At 37.7% G+C, this 24,245-nt stretch overlaps 1 protein-coding gene across 1 annotated transcript; it reads left to right on the forward strand.

Annotated features, from left to right (window-relative positions):
* Positions 1-1,393: 1,393 nt before the first annotated feature.
* Positions 1,394-22,348, forward strand: LOC131074842 (uncharacterized). The gene is made up of 3 exons (XM_059214583.1): positions 1,394-1,888; positions 13,841-13,894; positions 20,683-22,348. The coding sequence occupies exons 1-3, from the start codon at positions 1,394-1,396 to the stop codon at positions 22,183-22,185; spliced, it is 2,052 nt and encodes a 683-aa protein (XP_059070566.1). The 3' UTR covers positions 22,186-22,348.
* Positions 22,349-24,245: the final 1,897 nt, after the last annotated feature.

Consider the following 24,245-nt stretch of genomic DNA (forward strand, 5'->3'; position numbering starts at 1 on the left):
TAGTACACTGATTGGCCATATAGGTTGTGCTGGCACAATAGACTTCTCCCCAAAGTTGGCACCTTTCTCTGGATTGCTCTACATAACAAAATCCTCACAGGGGATAGGCTCAAACTAATTGGCATCTCTGGCCTGAGCATATGTGTCTTATGTAAGAGTGTGGAAGAAACTGCTGACCATCTGCTATTTACATGCCCAATGGCAGAGCCCTGCTGGAACTGGTTTTTTGACAAAATAAACTACACTACTGTTAGGAACTTGAAGCTTAAAGATTTCCTTGCCTCGTGGCCTTCAAAAAGATCATCAATGTGGAGTGACATTTGGACTATAGGCCCTTCAATGATTGTTTGGCATATCTGGAAGGTAAGGAATAGAAGAATTTTTAAAGAAAAATGTCTACCAGTGGACAGACTCATCGAGTGTATTAAAGTGTCAATTGAAGAAACCATCAATGGGAAGCAGAAAAAGCAGATCCAACACTATAGTGAATGGGATAGAAGTATGGAGAAGAATTGGCTCTTGGTCACCCCTTCTCAGTTGCCCAAGCTATTCAATAAGAAAGGCAATAGAAAACACATAAGATGGAAGGCACCACCAGTTGGTTGGTTGAAGTTGAATTTTGATGGGGCATGTAGAGGCAATCTAGGAGTTTTTGGATTTGGTGCGATGGTACGTAACAGTGAAGGTAAGTTAATCTTGGAAGTCTTTGGGGCCATCGGGGAGGCTACAAATAATGATGTTGAAATTTGTGCCCTCATGGAAGGCCTTAAACTATGTGTGACTAATAAAATGACCAATTTAATCATAGAAGGGGATTCCTTAATTGTTATACAAGGGATAATCAAAGGTGGCTTTCATAGTAGGAAATTAAACAAATGGATCCCATGCGTATCTTGACTCCTCAATGATATAGGCTCTTATGAAATTGTTCACACATATAGAGAGGGAAACCGGGTGGCGGACTGTGTAGCCAATATGGGAACTGACATCCCTCATTGTTCTGTCACATTTGATGAATGCTCTACCATGGATGCAGTCCAGGATCTAATCAAAGTCGATCATGTTTATTAAGGTATCTCCGACAGACTCAGACTTGTTGGCATGCCTTGGTCGACTGATGGGATACTGATGGAATACGGGTTCCTATTTTGAACTTTGCATCCATAAGGACTGATGGAGCTAAAGACATGTGGACTGGAAGTACAGTAGAACTGAAGACACTTCTGACACTTTCAGATTTTCTGGATTCATGACAGATTCTCTAATCCTCATTGAGGATGGTGCGGACTTGAAGAAGTTTCTAGATTTGGTTGGGTTGTTGCTATTTATGGGGTCACTCTTTGTCTGCTACCATACTCAAACTGCCTCCTTCTGAGAGTGATCCATGCATAAAATGGCCTATTTTGGTAACATATCGTGTGTTAACTATGAGGAGGATCTGTGTGGACAACTGCAGAATTTGTTCTATTCAGTGGATGTTATTTATGATGCCATGGAGGGACTAGTTGGTGTGGTCCTCAACCACCAGAGGCACTGGTGTGATTCGAAGATCTTCGAGGCTACGTTACTCCCGGTGGTGGATGGTTTGGAGTCATGCGAAATGATGGTTGGGCTACTTGAAGGCTTCGTTAAACCTTTGGTGGCAGATGAAGTGGCTAATTGCATTTCGAGCTTACCTACCGACCATAGGCTAAGCATCCTTAGCGTCTATTTCCAATTGGAACTCTACCTGCCCTCAGATAGCTCAAAAGATGGGTCGACTGAGGAGGATGGGGAGGATTCGGATAATGATAGACACAACCGTGCTATGGAGAGATATCTAGAGAAGGCGACAGAGTGTGAAAGAATGAGAATCTTTAGTGAGAATGCTTGGGAGGTTTTCCGATGCGTAGTAAGGAATGGCAACATGGAACCCTTCTGCAGGGTTACCCGCTCCGATGACTAGTGGTTGTCTGACCAATCAACCAACAATGTCATCAACATTGGGGAATTTACATCTGCTATTTTACAAGCCATGCATGGCAATTATTAGTAGGAAGCTTGGCATTCGGTTTCTTGTAATGCCATTTTTGTATCGGCACTATATATTTTCGATATGTACTCCTTTTATAATTAATATAGGGCGCTATCCCCATACTTGATAGCACTTACCAAAAAAAAAAAAGATATTTATCAACATATTTTGTATAGATTTCTTAAAGATATAGGTATATTCTAGTTAATTATAAAAAATTGTAAGATTCAATTAACATTTTACTTAGCTGATAGGCTTCTATTGTGAGAAATCTCACGCACAACCTTATCAAAAATATTGTCTCACGCTGTGAAACCATTTTCAGGGTAAACTACATTAGTATACTACCCCAGGAAACCGATTGATCAGTAAGAAATCATGAGACTATCTTTATATTAAATGCAGATATAATGAAACTTGGCTTCTAAATCAAATCAGATCTCGAGTAAGAGTATACACAATTGAATTTTTTTCCTATCAGGAGCACAGTATGACACGTCCTTGGACACAGTAGAGAAATGGAGGATGTGGCTCCATGGCTCGAGAGATGTATCATGTGTTGTACAACCTACAACCTGCCTGTAAAGTCACCTACTTGCTCATAGTGCTTAATCATTCCTCATTAATGACAGGAACAAAGGTTGCAAATTTTTTGATTTAAAGGCTCTTTCTATAGCCTTCTAGGTAGGGCTTATTTCTACATTTTCTTCTGAAATTGGTGTAGTCACGGTTAAGAGGGACCTCAATGAGATCTTTCTGGATCGTGCAACAAAAGTAAACACAACGAAAGCAAGGAAAGATGATGGAGGAAATGCAAAACTGAATGAAATAGATCATAAAAACTGATTACAAACGGTCGATGACATCTAGACTTCTAGATTCGACTCACTGGCCTGCTACACACATGCTTAATTACAGAATCGGTCAACTCCAAACCTCTAAATCTTAAGATATTCCTTCTATATTCTCTCCCATTAATTATGATGCTTAATTACATTGATATATATGCTCAAGAGAGACCCGTGTTGGCCCAAGAGGGATCAAATACTAAAGAATAAGATCAAATGTGTAAAACCACCAGGTCGGCCTCCGCTAATGAAAATTCTCTGAAAAATCCAAAGGAAGAAGTGCGGATCAGAGGGAAGGTCGGCCACATGCCAAGGAACATTGGAATCAATGAGCTGAAGCTCCACAAGCTACATAAAGGGTCTGCAAGATTCACCAATAACAAATAGGTCCAAGCAGTCCCAGTGTTCTAAGCCAGAAAATTGTCTCGAAATTTGAAAGCGATAAATTGCCAGAAAATGATCCAAACATCCCACGGTTTAGGAATAAGGAAGATAATCAAGTTTACAAGAAAAATCTAGCTCCACAAGATCTAGTGAGCAAATACAAGAAAATGTAGGAAGAAATGCTAAAACTGCAAAATAGAAAACAAACTGAAATTGAATGTTTTTTTGGTTGATGCAAGATTGCCAAGAACCGGGGATGCTTCTGCATCAGAAATGGCATCGCATTGTTGGAGATGGAGCACTTGACCAAACCTACATGCTTATCTCTTATCCTAGCACTGCTTTCCCCAATGTAAGTGATGCCCTCCTAAATGGCACAAGGTTAGTCTAAGATCAAAGAACACAAAAACATACAAAACATTAGTGTTAGTCAATCAAAAACTAATCTAAAAAGGCATATCAAGAGAGACACTAAAAGCATGCTAATGTATCTAATAAACGAAACAAAGATTATGAGGCATCTCCAACTGCCTCTTAGCATGGTCTTAGCTCCTTCTCCCTTGTTCCTCTCCTCTCCAAGTTCCAAAATAGTGTAGCTCTCAGCAGCTTTTTGCACTATGGATGCTTATGGAGGATTGAGATTTAATATTAAGCTTCAAATATGAAATGAAAAGCCAAATACTATGCTAGTGATGCTAACATGATATATTTTAACCAAAATAACAAGATATTAGATGATTATGCTAAAATGCTCTCTAAAATGTCTATAGCTTAGATGCATACAAGTTTTCAGGATCTGGATTATGAAGGAATGGGCTCTATTTATAGGAAAAATGGAGTAATGGATGGCTAGGATTGAAAGGTTTAATCAAGGGTCAAGCTTGAAAGTTGGGGATCCATGTGCACAATTTGCACCAATGAAATGGTGACAAATGTCAACATAAGATTGGGTTGAGAGAAGAGGTTGGAGGCATTAAATGCCTGAGGAGACCTCATGGTTATCTAGAAGGTAAGGGTCAAGCCTAAATTAGGATTACCCACTAGATTAGGAGTTAATGCAAGGATAAACCTTTGTGCAAATGATTAAGAGATAATCATGGTCAAAGCATTAAAGGCTTGATGAGACTCTTGGGTTGGGTAGAGGTTGAGTCAAAACAAATGTTTTAACCATGTGGGAGGGTTTGAGGTAACCATTAATGGTTATTGGAGACTTTGGGGAATAAGTGGTTGAAGGTTGAAAGCCTTCAATGTTTATCAAAGACTTTGAGCCATTTAGTGGTTGAAGGTTGGAAGCTTTCAAAGGTTATCCAAGACTTTGAGACATTTAGTGGTTGAAGGTTGAAAGCCTTTAATGGTTATCAAAGACTTTTAGGCTTTGGGAAGTGACTCCATTTTGCTTAGGAATGTGACAATAATTAGGGGATGGATTAAGTTAATTAGGAAGGGGTTAGAAGAATCTAGAAGGGGATTAGATTTTGCAAGTGGATTTGGTGGGTGAGGGAAAATAGGATTTTATTAAAATAAAAATTTATTTATTTCAATAAATGTGTGCAAGTTGTATTTGGATAAATATTCAAATAAATATTAATTTATTTAAATGAGAAAAAGGAAGATAAAGCATTAAAATGCTTGAAGACTTTGAGGGGAACCATTAAAGGCTTGAAGACTTTAAGGAAAACCATTAAAGTCTTAAGAAGACTATAGAAGGAAGCCATCAAGTTTGAAGACTTTAAAGCCATCAAGTTTGAATACTTTAAGGGAAACCATTAAAGGTTTCAAGTGGGTGAGGATAAAGGTGATTTAAATAAATAATTTATTTAAAATAATTGTGCAACTTGCTTTTGTAGGAAAATACAAGTGGGTGAAGGATAAAGGTGATTTAAATAAATTATTTATTTAAAATAATTGTGCAACTTGCATTTGTAGGAAAATATAAGTGGGTGGAGGATAAAGGTGATTTAAATAAATTATTTATTTAAAATAATTGTGCAACTTGCTTTTGTAGGAAAATACAAGTGGGTGGAGGATAAAGGTGATTTAAATAAATTATTTATTCAAAATAATTGTGCAACTTGTATTTGTAGGAAAATACAAGTGGGTGGAGGATAAAGGTGATTTAAATAAATTATTTATTTAAAATAATTGTGCAACTTGCATTTGTAGGAAAATACAAGTGGGTGGAGGATAAAGGTGATTTAAATAAATGATTTATTTATTTAAATGTGAAAGGTGGGATTTTGGGGGATTTAAATAAATATTAATTTATTTAAATGTGAGAGGTGGGATTTTGGGGGATTTAAATAAATATTAATATATTTAAATGTGAGAGAAGATTTAATTAAACAAATATGATTTATTTATTTAATTAATGGTATGAATTTGGTTAAATGAATTAAATCAAATAAATTGAATAATTTATTTAATTAATAGGAGAAGAGGGTTAAGATGAATTAATTAAATATTAATTTAATTAATTCATTAATTGATGGTTAAATAATCAAATAAATACTAAGTATTCATTTAATTAAGTGGACAGATTTATGTGACTACAGTAAGTATTGCAACTTTTGAATAAACCATCACTTTGTTCTTTTTGGTACGATTTCAGTGCTATCTGAAAATTAAGTTCTTTTTGCTATGATTCCAGTGGAGTCAACTTGAGTCATGCTTGAATGAAGTTATCTTCAATGCACCCATTTTCTCTGGTGTCAACTAGAAGAGGTGGCTCAAGAAATGAATGCAGTCTGCTGAAAAAATGAATGCATTTAAGTCTTTCTCAACACAAATACCCTTCATTGCTGCTACATTCACTGCCCCTAACTACTGCCCAAATTGTACATAAATATGACGGATTAGCTTCTTGAGCATGTAGCATTTACAAAGCCAGTAAGTTTGGGGCTCATTGTTGTTTTGTGATTTAGGGTTTTTCTATTTTGTTAATGCCTAAACATATTACAGCTGATGAATCCCAAATTTCAACCCATTAATGATAATGGCTTTAGTTTCTTTTTGTTTACAATGAATGGGTGTTTTTTTATATTAAAAGCAGCCAAAACAAGGGGGCTGACCCAGGTACAGAAAAAGAAAAATAGTGGCAAGCCAACTGTCAGCAGAGCAGCAACAAAATCATAGCCCCCTAAACTTTTCCTTTATCAAAAACTTTAATCATTCTACGCATATTAACCAGGTAAGTCTTAATAAAAGTATGCCATGTAGGGCAACAGATAGTTAAGTTCAAGCATAACCAGAAACTAAAACTATAAGCCGATAGGCCACTAGGGCCAAACAAAAAACCAGAGATCCAAACCATAGAAGACAACTATTTCTTTTTTCCATGGCTCCTCTTGGGGAGGAGCTTCCTAGCCCATTCCTTGGTGAGGAATTTGAAGAGGTCCCTGTAGTCTTTGTCCTCCTTTCCTTTGCCTTTGATTGTGCTTTCCTGCAGAAGACACAAAGTGGTTGTCGAGCAGTGCATAACATTCAGAGCAAACCTAGAGACGTCATGCAAGTTGTTCTCAATGACCTCCATTTTGCTGGTGATTTCCTGCGAGTTTTCAAACATACCCTCCAATTTCTTAGCCAATTCCACCAGATTGTTGTCCTCTTCCTCCTTTATGCTACTCACTTTCTCCACCACCACCATCTTATCGAACTTGAGAGTAGGGGATGAAGAGCTGGTTTGGGATTTGGGTCCGGCCTCTGGACTCATGGAATTTTTTGGACTCTCAGAAGTGTGGGTGAAGCTGACAGAGTGGGGGGTCGAGGTAGACTGAAATGGGGCCACATTGTCAGAAGGGATGGAATTCCCAATTTCATGGGATGAGGAGGGGTCCATTAAGGATTTCTCAGGGAGTTTGGAGGCCAATCTAACAGAGCGGCAGGGAGTGTTAGCCTCATCCGTAATCTCCACATTAGAATCAATTTCCTAAATTCTAACCTTCTTAGGGGTTTTAGCATCCTCCGAATGGTGCTTTTTATTCTTCTTACTACAAGAGCCAATTTCAGGCAGTCGAGGAGGGCTTATGTCGGGTTTATCAACAACAATGGCTAGGGGTTGGTTTTCAGGCACATTCTGGATAGAAATCGTGCCCGGGGGGGGCGGGCAAAGGGCCAGGTGGAAACTATAGAGGTAGAGGATAAGGCCTTGGTGTAGAATAGGAAAGTCCTTGCCTTTTTTCTTAGCCTCTGCAATATCTTTAACATTGGAGTCCAAAGAGTGGAGCAGAAAAAAAGGAATGGAGATAAGATCTTTATTCCTAAGATGGTTAAGGAAAGGAAGGTGAAAATAGTAGAAGACCCCATATTGTCCTTCAAGGGTGAAATATTTCATTATGATGTAGCAGACCTCGTCCCAAGGCAACGAAAGCTCTTCCCGGTTGAAGCCACCCACCCTCTTCACAGGGTTCTCCCCCTCGTGGAAAAACTGGTTTAGGCTGGTGGTATCCGAAATGCGGCTTTGTTTCTTCCATTTCCTCCCCTCCATGGATAGACCCGTCACCTAAGCGATCACCTCTTTGTTGATTTTGAAGGAAATACCACCCATGGTGACCCTTCTATCCTCCTAGGAGGCGACAAACTTCTTAGACAGTCTCTCATCGTTTCCTTTCATGCTTTACATAAATTTATCAATCCCGCCTTCCGAGCAGACAAACCACACCGTCGACCTAGCTTTAAATTCATCTATTTTGTCAGGTTCTAGTCTTAGTCTGTCACCCCCCATGGTCGTTTCTTCCAGCTTAGCAGAGCAAATGAGAAATAGGGCAACAAAGAAATAGGGCCGAACCAGAGCAGAGGCAGAGTCGAGAAAAAAACTTAGCCAGCTCTGGGATAAAATCATGCAATAAATGCTGTGATTATTGCAAGTAATGTCTAAACAGATTTCACCATCACAAAATCTATTACACTCGTGTGAACCATCAATCCAACCAATGTGATTTGGCTAAGCCCAACTTTTGCCTTTATTGCTGCCAATGATATTCGTTTGGATGATAATTAGAAAATTGTCGTTCCTGATATCGGTACTACATCGATAAATATCATCATTATCTAACCCCCCTTATAGCTGATGACAAGGCCATATGGAGCTATGTGGCAAGCCCAACCCATGATGGGCGGGTTTCCCCTCTAAATTCAAAATTTAAAAATTTGTTCTCTTCATTCGATGATAGTTATATGGGTTCATCATTAGACTTGGTTTTTTTCTTTCTCCAAGATCTCCTTGGTTATCATTGGTAGCAAATCGGTGTTCCTCCAACATCGTAAGCCATTTTGCAGCCTACCCACCGTAGCCATATAGTTAGCATCCTCATTGATGCAGAGGCCTCCTTAAACCTAAGGACAATTGCAAAAGGTTAGGGTCTAACCCTTCAAATGACAAAAAATACCCTACAGGGAAGGACTCCATGTCTTAAGGTTTTGAACTACTCTCCACTACTCAAGCCTAACACCTACTCAAGATGAGTAAATGGCTTTAACTTCTCTAACATGCCTCACCGGTGACTCTTGCTCTTAGGGGCTTTGGAATTGGTCCCTTCATGACTACTAAGGATTGTTCCAAGCATTGGTTTAGGGTTTTGTCTTCAAATCCTGATACCTCCTTTGGAAGCCTACCCCCTAGGCTAGTAGCCCTATTTAGCGAGAGAATTGATCTTAACTCCAAAATATTCCACACACTTTGACAAACTACTCACCATTCCAAATACCCTTTTGGGAGTTACACTCATCCCCAAAATGGGTTGGCAAGATTTGCAACCTAAGCATTTGAACCCCTTAGAAGCCTAGAGGCCTAATTAGGGTGATTAGACCTAATTTACAAAGCAACTCCCATTACTGGTATCCCAACTGCAAAACCAACTTTATGAGTATGTGAGGAAAGGTTAATAACCTCTAATTGTAGTGTTGCACGCCTGGAATCTACCGCTATCAGATTTTATGATGACTATCCTAAATTTGCGTAAGGTAGTCACATAGAGATGCCTACCTAGTTTTGATTCTTTCTCCTCACAACCAAGTCTCCCTTGCAAAAACCCATGAAAATCCTAAAATACATAGGCCAATCTTGCACTCCACCAAAGGAAGAAACTTCTAGTTGACTAGAATGCAAGATATGGCCATTTTTTGGCTAAAACCCTAGCCAAACCCTTACTTTTCGGGTTACAATCAGAAAAATGGAGGGTTCTCACTACCCAGAAACAATCAAAACCTCAGATCACCACAAAAAAAAATCTAATTCATTACTCCATCTAATCCATGAATGGTGTGACTCAATTCACTCCGTACAAGGACGTACAACCTCTGCAAACTCAAAATTTCTGGGAAAACTCAGTCTTGTTTGTGTCTTATTGCTTCCAACTTCAAATAACAACATCACCCCCCTTGGGAATCATGTCCACAAAGGCTTATAGACCTCTCCAACAGTTACCAACCGAATTTGGAAGAGGTTGGAGCTGTTGAAATGCTTACATCAACCATATTTTGAAAAGTTGCACTTTCAAAAGTTGCATTTTTGCATAAAAAGTTGTCAAACTCTCTAAGGTTGGGATCCACACACTTGGATCAACCAAACACCAATAAGACAACCTAAGAACTCATCAAACACAAAAATAAACATCTGACTACCCCTTTTGACCACATTGTCCCAATTGGCTTATCAAATTGCCTAATTAGTGACATGGGTTTACATGGTGGGGTCTTTATTGAATACATGAAACTTGCATAAACACAAGACACTAAGACAACCAATATGATCCTAGTCTTCATCCTCAGAGCCATGATTTTCTTGTTGATGAGGTTCCCTTGCACCATGCATTCCCTTCTCTAAAGATGTGGCAGATGGTGAAACAATCAAGGTTAGCCAAAAGCATTCTAGCATCCCTCAAAATAGAATCCACTTTCCAACCAACAACAGATCTACCACTGACAACTTCCAAAATAACTTGCGAGTTACCTTCAATTTCCAGATTCTTAATACCAATAGTAGTAGCAAATCTCATACCCCAAAGGAGAGCCATTCCCTTAGCTTGAGTGATAGTATGGTTCTTCAGGCTACCCACATAGGCTACAATAGTATTCCCCTGGTGGTCACGGATGACTCCACCTCTCGCTTAGCAGGTATTTTGGGCAGACCCATCAAAATTCAGTTTGTGCCAAGAGGGGTTTGGGGCTAACCATTTGGTCTTATTTTGTTGATCTTTGCACTATTGTTGAAGACTTTAAACTCCGAGGGGGAGCTTCCATAGTTCAACAAATTTTTTATTAGTCGGGTTAGCAGGATTGTGTTGGGAAAAATGGTGTCTCAACCTTGCATTTATGCAAGGTTACTATTTATAGTAAATTTTCATTTGAGCACGAAATGGTGCGAAACTCTCCCTAAAGCTTCTGGTTGGTTAGATAAGCATTCCGGTAAAGTTGCGTCGCAAGGTCACAGCTAGTTTTGAAGATATTAATGTTTTCGTCTTGGAGGGGTGCAATAAAATATTTAAACTTAATTTTGGGGACTTTAGAGGCTCCAAAATGCCCTGAAAAGTGGCCGTAACCAGCGAAGCGAGTTACGAGGTGATAGAGCACTTCGCGAGCTTTTCGGCGCTTCAAACGGTTTGTCAATCGGACACCCGGTTCTCAAGTTATGGCCTTCGGAAGTTTGTACTCCTGAAATAGGAAAAATAATTTGTATCGGATACATAAATGAGCTGTAAAAGGGAGCGACACATGTTGATGTGTGCTTTAACATGTCATAGGGTGTATAGAAGGGAGATAAGGTCGGCTACACCTTATTGGGTGGTTTTAGCCCATGGTTTTGTAATACCGTTTGACGATTTCTTGTATTGTATCTCCTATTTATGAGGTGTATGAGATAGAGGTTGTGTGTAAGAGTCTTATGGCTATTGAGTTGCCTCTGAATCTCTGATTAATGGTACTCCTACGAAGAGCTTGCTCTGCAAGTATGTTGTAATTTGTTTTTGATTGCTAAATAAAATATTGAGCTGCTTTTGGAGGGTGGGGTTTTTCTCCCGAAAGGGTTTTCCCCACGTAAATCACTGTGTTGTGGTATGAATGCTATTATATCTATTTCTATTTTCTGTAACTGTTGTAACGATCTGAAAAAGTTTTGCATTACTCTCCTCTCAAGGTTAGTGTAGGAAGTTGTTTCCACTACTTAACTTCCTTACAAGTGGTATCAGAGCCTGATCACCTTTGGTTTCAATTGTGGGCAGTTGGGTTTTTTGAACTAATCCAGATTTGAGTGGGAGCTTGTGCAGAAGACACTTTTTGATCTTGTTGCAGGAATATTCAGATGGCGAGTTCGTCAGGGAGAATAGAGGTGGAGAAATTTAATGGAAGTAATTTTGAGATGTGAAAGCTGAAGATGGAAGATCTGCTAATAGATCGAGATCTTTGGGATGCTGTTGATGCGAATGTCCAAAGGCCCTCAGATCTTACTGCGACAGCTCAGTATGATGTTATGGACCGAAAAGCCAAGGGTCTAATCAGACTGTGCTTGGCAGACTCTGTTCTAATCAATGTCCATGAAGAGAACTCTGCAAAGAAGCTATGGACTAAGCTTGGTGAGATGTATCAAGCGAAATTTTTATTAAATCAAATTTTATTAAGAAAGAAATTGTATTCCTTGAAGATGGAAGAGGGTGGACGAATTGCAGACCACCTGGAAGCATTCAATATGTTGGTGGCTCAATTAGTATCCGTCGGTGTTAAGATGGACGAGGAGGAGAAATGTCAGATCTTGCTTTGTTCTTTGCCTGATTCGTGGGATTCTCTTGTTATGGCTATCGGTAGTACTTCTGTTGTTTTGAAATTTGAAGACGTGGTGGGTGCCCTACTCAGTGAAGAGATGCGAAGGAAGGTATCCATCAGTTCAAAGGAAGCCCTAACCGTTCGTGGAAGACCTAGGGAGAAAGGCAAGAAGAATGAGAAGCGCGACAAGTCCAAATCCAAAGGGAGATCGAAATCTCCTGGAAAGTCCAAAGTCATTTGCTGGAATTGCGGTAAACCGGGTCACATCCGTAAGGACTGCAAAGAAGAAAAGAAGAAGAAGAAAAAGAAAAAGTTCGATTCTGATTCTGAGTCCGACAAGGAAGATGGTGATGCATTTATTGCGGCTTTGGCGACTCATGCAGGTAATGATGCCTGGCTAATTGACTCAGGTGCATCTTTTCATATGACTTCCAATAGAGATTGGTTTTCTGAATATGAAGGATTTAATGGAGGTAAGGTGTACTTGGGTGATGATTCACATCTAGACATTGTTGGTCGAGGTAAAGTTAGAATCAGGTTTTCTGATGGTAGAATAAAAAGGATTAATGGTGTGCTGCATATCCCTGGATTAAAACGAAACCTGTTATCTGTGAGCAAACTGATAGATGCGGGTGTGCAGGTAGCCTTTTCTGAAGCAGGATGTAAGATGATTAAGGGTGCTATGGTAGTTGCTAGAGGTGTCAGGTTTGGCACTTTGTATAAGCTTGAAGCATACACTGTTGAATGTAATAGCACTTCTGTAAAAAGTAAATCTGCGGATACTTCATTGGAAGATTTGAAGGTTTCACCTTCAGCAGATGGAAATGGTTTTTGGGTACCTAAGGGTGCTCTTTCGTCTGAAGCAAAGTTACCTGCAGAGAAGACTATGTTATGGCACCAGAGACTTGGCCACATTGGAGAAAAGGGTCTAAGGACCTTGAAAAATAAAAACCTTGTTGAAGGTTTGAATGACTGTAACCTTGACTTTGATTTCTGTGAGCATTGCATTTATGGAAAACAAAACCGCATTCAGTTTTACTCGAGTTCTCATAAAACTTGTGGTGTTTTGGATCTTATCCATTCTGATGTGTTTGGTCCAGTAGATGTCTCTTCGATTGGAAAATCCACATATTATGTTTCATTTATTGATGATTTTAGTAGAAGGACATGGGTTTATTTTCTAAAGAGTAAATCTGAAGTTTTTAATCGTTTTAAAGAATTTAAAGCAATGGTTGAGTTGCAGACTGGAAAGAAAATAAAATGTTTGAGAACTGATAATGGCGGTGAGTTTTGCTCTAATGATTTTGATAGATTCTGTAAAGACTGTGGAATTAATAGGCAGAAGACAACTCCGTATTCTCCACAGCAGAATGGAGTTGCAGAAAGAATGAACAGGACACTGATGGAGAAGGCTAGGAGTATGTTGAGTGGTGCTGGTCTCAAACAAAAGTTCTGGACTGAAGCTGTTGCCACTGCTTGCTACCTGATTAACAGGTCTCCTACATCAGCTCTTGTTGATAAAACGCCTATGGAAGCATGGTCAGGTCACAAGCCTTCATTGAGACATCTTAGAGTTTTTGGTTGCGAGGCATATGCACATGTGCCAAAGGAGAAGCGAACAAAGTTGGAGAACAAGGCTGTGAAATGTATCTTCATCGGGTATAGTTATGGTGTGAAAGGATACAAGCTTTGGGACCCTGTTGCACAAAAGGTAATTCACAGTAGAAGTGTTATTTTTAGAGAAATTAAGTCTCCTTCTGTTACATTGCAGCTAGAACAGACTAAAAAAGAAGATGTGATTCAACTTCCTTCTACACCTGAAAGAGTTGAATCGAGACCCCTAGATAGGCAAGAAGTTGAGGAGAGCTCGTCTAGCTCTGAATCTTCAGAAGAGGAGGAAGAACCTCCAACTCAACTTGTTCGAAGGTCTACAAGACATAGAAAACCACCTGAAAGGTATTCACCTAATGATTGGAGATGTATTTTTGCTCTGAATACTAGTGTGGATGAACCGAAATATGTAGAAGAGGCATTAGGTAAGAATGATGCAGAATCTTGGAAGATTGCTATGGAGGAAGAAATGGTAGCTTTGAAAAAGAATGATACATGGGATCTTGTACCATTGCCTGAAGGACGAAAACCTGTTGGTTGTAAATGGGTGTTCAAGAAAAAGATTGGTTCAGATGGAAGCATTAAGAAGTATAAAGCAAGGTTGGTTGCAAAAGGCTACTCTCAGGTTGAGGGTGTTGATTACGGTGAGATATTTTCTCCTGTTGCAAAAATGACGTCCATTAGATTTTTGCTTTCTATTGCTACTGCTTATGATTTAGAGGTTGAGCAAATGGATGTGAAAACTGCTTTCCTTCATGGTGATTTGGAGGAAGATATTTATATGACATAGCCGGAGCACTATGTGGTGAAAGGCAAAAGTAATTTGGTCTGTAAATTGAAGAAATCTTTGTATGGCCTCAAACAAAGTCCTAGGATGTGGTACCAGAAATTTGATACATATGTGTTGAGTTTGGGATTTGAACATTCTAAATCAGATCACTGTGTTTATTATAAATCTGATGGTGATCATTTCTTATTCATTGCATTGTATGTTGATGATATGTTATTCATTGGTAAAGGGAAAGGTATGATTTCAGAACTAAAGTCTCGGCTCGCTGCTAAATTTGAAATGAAAGATCTTGGTGCAGCAAAACACATTCTTGGGATGAAAATTAGAAGAGATAGGGTGAACAGAAAGCTATGGCTAGGCCAGAGTAAGTATGTGAATTCAGTGTTACAGAGGTTCAACATGCAGAATTGTAGACCATTGAGTGTTCCTTTTACAGTTGGAACGAAACTATCTGTTTCAGATTGTCCTACATCCCCATTGGAGATGGAAGACATGAGCAGAGTGCCTTACCAGAGTGCGGTTGGAAGCTTGATGTATGCTATGGTCTGTACTAGACCAGATATTGCCCAAGCAGTGGGAGTACTTTCTAGATATATGTCTAATCATGGTAGAGTTCATTGGGATGCAGTCAAAAGAGTCTTCAGATATTTGAAGGGTACTTCAGAGTATTCTTTGTGTTATCATGGTAATTCAGTTGGAGACATGACTTCCCTTGATATCCATGGTTATGTGGATTCAGATTGGGCAGGTGATATTGATAGCAGAAGATCCACCAGTGCTTATGTGTTTACTTTGTTTGGTGGTGCAATTAGTTGGATGAGTAAGCGACAGGCTGTGGTTGCTTTATCCACTACTGAAGCAGAGTATATAGCAGCTACTCATGCTTGTAAAGAGGCCATTTGGCTTAAGAGACTGTGTTCGGATATTGGAATAAAACAAGGTACAGTGACAGTTTACTGTGACAGTCAGAGTGCAATTAGCCTAGCTAAGAACCCGACATTTCATGCCCGGACCAAACATATTGATGTTCAGTATCATTTTGTTAGAGATATGGTCGAAGATGGTAGGGTGAAGCTGGTTAAGGTGGAAACTTTGATGAATGTTGCAGATGCTTTAACTAAGGCTGTGAGCACAGAGAAGTTCAGATGGTGTTCAGAGTCTATGGGCCTTATGGCCCCTAGCAATTGATTCATTGTGTTGACATTCCCTTCCGCTCTTGCAAGGTGTTCGACAAGTGGGAGATTTGTTGGGAAAAATGGTGTCTCAACCTTGCATTTATGCGAGGTTACTATTTGTAGTAAGTTTTCATTTGAGCATGAAATGGTGCGAAACTCTCCCTAAAGCTTCTGGTTGGTTAGATAAGCATTCCGGTAAAGTTGCGTCGCAAGGTCATAGCTAGTTTTGAAGATATTAATGTTTTCGTCTTGGAGGGGTGCGATAAAATATTTAAACTTAATTTTGGGGACTTTAGAGGCTCCGAAATGCCCTGAAAAGTGGCCGTAACCGGCAAAGCGGGTTACGAGGTGATAGAGCACTTCGCGAGCTTTCCGGCGCTTCAAACGGTTTGTCAATCGGACACCCGGTTCTCAAGTTATGGCCTCCGGAAGTTTGTACTCCTGAAATAGGAAAAATAATTTGTATCGGATACATAAATGAGCTGTAAAAGGGAGCGACACATGTTGATGTGTGCTTTAACATGTCATAGGGCGTATAGAAGGGAGATAAGGTCGGCTACACCTTATTGGGTGGTTTTAGCCCATGGTTTTGTAATACCGTTTGACGGTTTCTTGTATTGTATCTCCTATTTATGAGGTGTATGAGATAGAGGTTGTGTGTAAGAGTCTTATGGCTATTGAGTTGCCTCTGAATCTCTGATTAATGGTACTCCTGCGAAGAGCTTGCTCTGCAAGTATGTTGTAATATGTTTTTGATTGCTGAATAAAATATTGAGCTGCTTTTGGAGGGTGGGGTTTTTTTCCCGAAAGGGTTTTCCCCACGTAAATCACTGTGTTGTGGTATGAATGCTATTATATCTATTTCTATTTTCTGTAACTGTTGTAACGATCTGAAAAAGTTTTGCATTACCCTCCTCTCAAGATTAGTGTAGGAAGTTGTTTCCACTACTTAACTTCCTTACAGATTGGGGGGGGGTTTCCACCTAGTCACTGATATATTATCCATAAGCATTTTGAAGCAATTGTAGAAAATTGGGGGGTTTCAACATCTCTAAAGATTTTGTTGTTTCTTTCTTTCCAGACACGCCAACAGACATGGGGAGGGATTTGCCTCCATAGTTGAAGAATCAGGGGGTGGTGGGAGGGAGGTGTCCATCCAGTGACAAACTGATGAATGTTATCCTAAAAAACCTATTGCATACCACATTTTTCAAGGGTAATGGTCCACAAGTGTTTAGCAAAGGGGCAGTGGATGAAAATATGGTCAATAGTTTCCTCCTCGGCTTTACATAAAATGCATATGTTGGGAAGTTGGAATCCCCTCCTTTTCAAATTGTCCTGAGTCAAGATTTTTCCATGCATAAGGGACCACCAAAAGAAGTTGACTTTTGGAATCAGTTGTGAGTTCCATATCTTCCTCCAACATTCAACATCACCAGTGGGTCTCAGGAGCTGTCTGTAAGAAGACTTGACCGAGAACTCCCCTGACTGGGTCCCCTTCCATATGAATATGTCCTCCTGGGGAGCTAAGGGAATTCCACATTCTAGCATAAGATCTTGCAGATCAAGGGCAATGGGTAACATGTTAGGTCAATTAGAAAAGACTGAGGCTATGCTCTTCCATCTTCCTCTTCCCAACACCATGTAATCAACAATGTAATCACCAAAGTGCTCCTTTAGGGAATACATTATTTGGCATAATTGAGATTCAACCAGAGGTTTGTCATCCAACCAAGAGTCTTCCCAAAACCTAATCTTCCCATCGTTCCCAATCTACCACTTCAGCCCTTCTTTGATAACCAACCTGAGTTTCAAGATGTTGTTCCATAATTTTGAATGAGTGTTTAGTGTTTTCCCTTCAATTATTTTTGCTAATACTAAATGAGTTTAGGGTTTTGTGGCAACCAAGGAATTGCACTTTAGAATGGGTCACTTCATGTGGCATACAATACCTGAATCATTCCTTAATTAGAGAGTCCATCCATAAATTATCTCTCATATGTTTCAACGAATCACTGGCAATATTTCAGTCATGTAGATGTTGCATATGTGAAATAATGAGAAATTTAGTCTGCTTTTGCATCTTTTACCAAAGAAAAAGAGAACATATAAGTTTCTTTGGGTCAAAGTGTAAACTTTTGGTATTGTTTCCTTTTAAATTCTCCTTTAAAAACAATGTTTTGAACACTTGTTCACATTGCTTAAATTGAAATCTATTTTTTCTTCTTATTTATGTTTTGCACATGTTTAACAGTGATTTTACTATTATATTATCAAATTGCTACTAGGAATGCTAAATTTTAAAACTATGTTATAAAATTTGAATTTGTCTGCAATGATAAAAATTGATTTGTCAGATTATTAGCATCTTTTTGTATTATAATAATCAGATTTCTAGATCCCAACCTTTTGAATGGTAATGCCTATGTAGACATTGTGCCTTACTTTCCATTATGCACTAGGCAAGCTCACTGAAAGATTTAGTTTTTGTTTTTGTGCCAACTTACATATTGATTTATTTTCGCATGTCTCTTGATTCATCACTTTGGGGACTAAAAAAATCCTGTCATGATTTCCAACTATAGCATGCCATACAATAAATTGAGTGATTTGTTTCTTCTAATAGATAGATCTGCATTGTTCTTTGTCTGTGAAGTTATTATGAGCTAGTGAAGCCCAAATGCTAGCCCTCTCCTATTAGAACTTTGGGTTCAAAGATTGGGTGTCAATTACCACCCCTAGTAACCAAGTGATTGCTTTCAAAGGAAAAGCAATCACCTCAGTTCTATCAACAGTAAAAGCTAAAATTCGAGTACAATGTAGTTATGTGCATCTAGTATTGGATGGGGTCCCTACTAGGCAAGACTAAAATATATGCTACATTGAATTTGGTTCAAATTAATTAGTTTTTGAATCACAAACAAAAAGTTATGACAAATTGAAAAATATTGAATTAGGCATACTTTCACAAAAAAAATTGAACTTTTACCCTTTCCCACCATTTGATTTGAAAAAACGTGGCCAAGCCAAAATCTACCATGAAATTGGTAGACCTTGTTAAATTTTTCTCATGAATTTATCACCCATTATGACAAATAAATTTTGTTTTGCTCTAATGTTTTGTCTACCTTGCATTGTCATGTTTTGAGAAAAAAAAACAAAAACCAAAAATTGTGTTTTGGATGACTTTTTACATTTTTTTTGTGAAGATCACCAAGTCTCATCCGATTATAAATCTTACCAATTTTACATTTTTGTCCAAACAGTTAGTCTAAACAATCATGCCCCTATGATCTTAGAGTTTGAAGTTGCACCTTTGGTAGTTGATGGTATCAATGTTGTTTTGCACTTTTAAATAAATATGGTACTATGAACTCTACTAGGAATATGTGTAGATGATTATCATCATCCTCATGTGTTTTTGTTTGTTTAGAATATGTAGGTGTACATTATGTGTAATTGGTGTAGTTAATGACTTTAACACGTTCTTCTATTATGGAGCATTACCACATATTACTTGTTGCATATAAATGCACCAAATCATCAAACACTTCACATTCCTACCAATTGATTCAAGTCAATGTAGCTTGAATCAACTTAGTTATACATAGTTTTGTAATGTATATTTTTCAAACTTGTTATGTTGTGTAATAAACACTTTCCTGTACTTTACCATTATCTGTATCTATATCACCATAATCTGTGTCTTCATTGTCTACCACTCCAAGTGTAGTTTAAACACTAATAAAGATGTTTGTTCATCCCATGAGGTCTTGTCAATTGTCATATGTTATTGATGAATTTTGAATTTTAGTTAACATATGTTTAAGTCTGACTTATTATGGTTTTGGTTCATGTCCTTATGGAAGACAAAGAAAGGCCTTCAGTTGGATGACTAAGGACTAAGAACCATTTGAAGGTTAAATGGTTTCCTGCCTCATAAAAATTGGACTAAAGATTTTATTTTTAATGTTTATTAAAATTTAAGTATTAAATTAACAATAAGTATGAATAGACAACATTTATATAACTTAACAAATATGGTTAGATGTTTTTATTGGACTAATGATTTTGTGTAATATTTTTTTTAATTTTGTTAAAATATTATGTGTTATTTATTATTATTTCAAATGAAATGAGGAAAGTGTATAAATTCATTGGCATCACTGACAACACATCACAATTTTGACGTAAGACATTTGTCATGGTTTCAAAGTGTGTTTTTTTTTAATATGTACTTGACCGTATAATTTCTTGTTGTGTTTGTTCTCGTACCAGCATCAAGCTTCTCACAAACAATAGTAGAAGATATCATTAAATATGTTCTATTGTCTAGCTTCTACCGTTGAAAGTCTTTTGTCCATCATGTTTTGTTGATTGAATGCTTGTTGCTAGCAATCTAGGTGGCTTCAAATCATTCCTTGAAGCTATTGTACTAAAAGACCAAAAAAAGAAAAAATGTTTTAGTAATGCATAATGTCAATAAAATCGACTTCAAGCTTTAATCAATATCTCTTATTAACAAATGACTTAAACAAAAAAGTAATTGAAAAAATGTATAAAAATTTATATTATTATATAATAAATTATGTACTATAAAAATATATTTAAATTTTATTTTTAATTTTATCGATGTATCCCTTGAACCTCCAATAAATACAAGTGCTACCTAGTAACACAACTATAAAAGGCCGCGCAATATACTTCCGTAGATTTCTTCTACGACGAAAATGTCGGCTTCCATGCACGCGTTTACTCGCCGTTAAAAAAAAAATTATTTAAAAAAAAAATGACGGGATGTGTGCTGCCGTCAATTCACTGCAGTTCATATTTTCTTCCTATTTTTGGGCCAAAACAATTAAAAACCCTAGAATCAGAAATCCTTTTCACTTTTCGCAAGTCTCAGCTCTGGTAGCTACTTATAGAAACCCTACTTGTCTGCTAAAAATTTCTTCTTTTCATGTTTACAGAATCCATATATTTTATCTGAAATCCCAGGTCTCATAGCTCATCGAAACCCTAAGCCCTACGTGTTTGGTAAACACTTCTTCTTTCATAGTTACAGAATTCCATCCATTGTCCTTAAATCCCAGATCTCACAGGTCATAGAAACCCTACGCTTCTGGCAAAAATTTCCTGTTTTTTATTTTTACAAAAGCAATGATTTCTTCGGACAGTTCTTCCAGTGCTGAAGAATCTTCGGGGAAAAGCGGGCAAGGATTTCAAGCCAGACTGTCCAGATCGTCATTGTTTCGTGGATCGCCTTCTTCCCATTCTTCATCTTCTTCAGAAAGCAGTGACGAACCTTCCATTCCATCAGGCACCCAACATAGAAATCCCCCGCCCAGCCAAAATAATTTTCTTACTTCGACATCACCAAAACCCTCTTCTTTGAAGCGACATAGAGAGCGGGAAAGTAAAACAGAGTCTTCCAAACTTCTACATAAGAAAAGCAAAAAAACAGGCAAATTGGAAGAAGAAGAGAAGGCAGCTTCTGAGGAAGAAGACTTGCAAGATACAGAAGAAGCTGCTACAGATTCACATGCAACTGGCAAATTGGAACAGAACGAAATTGACACCCCGGAGGTAAAGACGAGCAAAAGTGAGAACAATAGAAAGGGCAACACCCTTGCACTAGTTGACAAGTCAGGGAAGGAAAAGTTTGCATGGAATGGGAAGGACGAAATTGCGTTGCTCAGCGGACTTGCCGAGTGCACTGAAAAAGGTAAAAAATTATCTAAAAATGCTCTTTTCAATTATGTGAAAAGTCAACTAGATAGTGAATACAGTGATAAGCAATTAGACAACAAGCTGAAGAGGCTTAAGATGAAGTTTAAAGATTCTATAGAGAAGATTAAAGAACCGGGGATTAGATTTAAGAGTCCACATGAAGAGAGAGTTTTCAAGTTGTCAAAAAAAATTTGGGGCAAAGAGGAAGAAGAGGAGACTGTGACCAAGAAAAATAAAGATAAAGAGAGGAATAAAAAGTTAGCCACAAAGCCTGATGATGAAGAAGAGGAGGAAGAAGTTGAGGAGAAAGACGATGATGGAATTGAACCTAATATGCAGGGTAAAGAGTTGGGCATCAACAAGGGCGATCAAAATCGGGGAAAGGATTCGGCTGCACGCTTCTCTAATGGTGTGCAGGAGGATTTGTTGTTGTGTGGGTCCAAGGGGGAGTTAAGCAGAGGAGATGTGAAGGTTTCAGGTACCTGGCTTCTCGATTTGATGAATCAGGTAGTCAAAGAAAACATGGATACTGTGAAAGAGTTTAATATGGAAATGTTCAAAGAGATTATGAAAACTATGAGCAAGCACAATCAGAATATGTTAAATCGGATGCTTGAAACAAATCAAAGATGTTCCAGCAACAAGGGAGCAAAAAGTAATTTTCTTTTCTCTACAAATGAGATGATCGAAAGGTTTCCTTCTTCAAGTTTCATGGAGTTGCCGGCATTAAGTGACTCTGAAGAAAAAGAATTTAAACGGAAGTGGCAGGAGCAGGAAGCTGTTGAGATGGAAGCTAACATCAAAAGATTAGTCTTGTTGCAAGAGGAACTTCAAATGAGGATGACAAAGCTTCGAGCTTCTGGGAATAATATAAGTTCTTAGATCTCATTTTGTCCATGTAAATGTATGAGTTCTTAAATTTCTCTGGACCTGGAAATATTTAAGTTTTTGTAATGGAGGAATCCTTAAGACATGATAATTTCTTGTTCCACACTAGCTTTTTTCTTAAGTTTATATATTACAAGTTGAAACCAGTTTTCATAAATCATGATTTTAGTTATATATGTTAAAAGTTGCAACTTCAGCTTTACCATCAAAATTATATCTTTATCCTTTTGTTTATGGAGTAATTTTTTTTGATTGAGTCTGGTTTTATCACTGAAATTATTTCTGTTTATCTATCTATCATGAAAAAATGTTTCTAGACTGAGCCATGGTTTATCATAGAAAATTATATGGTTGCTCCCGTATTTTATGCAGTAGATTTCTTACCTTTTCCCCACAAAGTATCAAAGACTATGAATGTCTCCTTAATGTTGGGGAAATCTTCCTGGACATTTATCTGACGAAGGGCTAAATCTGATGGCTTGTTTTTTGCACTTTTTGCTGTAAAGTAAAAAAATAAATAGGAATGTTTTCCAGAGAAATAGATTTGTACGCTGTGTAGTTTATGATGATGCTGTCTCCATAAATTGAGTAGATAATGTGGGGACTTCCTGGTGTAGGGACAGGTACTTTGACTGTTGTCAGGATGAGGGGTTATATTTGATACCTGAATAGCCTTTTTGTATATTTGTTATTGTAAAATACAATAAAAATTGGAATTCTAGATATGATTATATTTATATGTATGTGTCGTTTATGATGTTTGTATCTTATTCATAGTGTGCCTTAGCATTGGAAGGGTAATTTTGAATGAAAAATGAGGAAACTCCCTGGTGTCACATGGGTCCCTTGAGCATCAGGGATTGAATTTGATGACAGGATAGCTATTTTTGTGCACTTCTGCTGTAAAATACAATAAAAAATATAGAATAACTAGTGTTATATTTGTACATATATGGTACGTCTGTCTATTCGAAGGGTACCTTCTAATGGATAACTAAAAATTCAGGGTCTGGACCCTAACATTAGCCCCTTCATGCCCATTTAATTTTTGAAAAAAAAGCAAAAAGGAACAGATGAGGTTAACTCTATTTGTAGTTTTAATTTTTTTCTAAAGTATTATTTAGGTTACAGATAAGTTTCAGAAATAGAATAGAAAAATGGATTTTTGTCATTTCTTCTCTCGACAACCAATAATCAGATTAGATCCAGTGGCATTTCCAGTTTTACCTTTTAGTCCAGGTTGAGTTATACTCCCAAAACTCTTCTAGGCCAGGTTTCCTGACATATAGATCTGATGGTAGTTTGTCTCTATTGGTTTAGAGAGGATCATTAGAGTGCTAATACACCTCAGATTATATGTGCATCTAGTTATCTAGATACAATAAAGCAGTTCATTAGCAAAATGTGAACATGTTGTATATAGTTTAAGACGCGACTGTCTAGATATGGAAAGGCAGTTTTATCTTACGCATTTTAACATGGGAATATCTTATCAAGATATGTTTAAGACACAAGATTGGAATATCTAAAAGCTAAATGGCGTTCTTTTTTGTCTGTAGTGTTTTAACATTGTAGCTTTTTTTTAATTTGTTTATAACTTATTTTTACTGTTTTATTTTACAATCTGTCTGAAAATCTGAATTTATCTTTCTGTACCTAAATGATTAAAACCTTGTACCCACAGCTTAAGATGCATTTATGCATTCAAAAATGGATTTGTAATGTTTGCTTATAAAATTGCTGACTTCTCTGGAGTATTTCATTCATATTTACAGATTACTAAGCTCTGTCAATTGTGCTGTACTGCACTGTGAAGGAGATATGTTTGCACATTTTAATTTGCAGGTGCTCTTTAGGGAAAATTTAATACAAACACAATTGACAGTGTTCAAACATCTTTGAGCAATAAATGTGCATCATGTCATCAGAGTATTGTTTGGATAAATTTTGCTGTCTCTAAAATTTTAAAATTCCTTGATTATGTATTTATTGAAAAGCCCAAGATTTGCATTGAAGTATTCCCTCCATTTTTCTGTTTCCCAATTGTTGCAGTT

The sequence above is a fragment of the Cryptomeria japonica genome, chromosome 11 (genome assembly GCF_030272615.1).
Source record: "Cryptomeria japonica chromosome 11, Sugi_1.0, whole genome shotgun sequence".
NCBI classification, from domain to species: Eukaryota; Viridiplantae; Streptophyta; class Pinopsida; order Cupressales; family Cupressaceae; genus Cryptomeria; species Cryptomeria japonica.

Bases quoted from the DNA above. Each gene is read 5' to 3' on its own strand.
- LOC131074842 (XM_059214583.1), top strand. From the start codon at position 1,394: ATGGCCTATTTTGGTAACATATCGTGTGTTAACTATGAGGAGGATCTG. The intron at 1,889-13,840 runs GTAGTAAGGAAT...TCGAGACCCCTA, and splicing joins CTTGGGAGGTTTTCCGATGC to GATAGGCAAGAAGTTGAGGA. The intron at 13,895-20,682 runs GAAGAACCTCCA...CACAGGTCATAG, and splicing joins CTGAATCTTCAGAAGAGGAG to AAACCCTACGCTTCTGGCAA.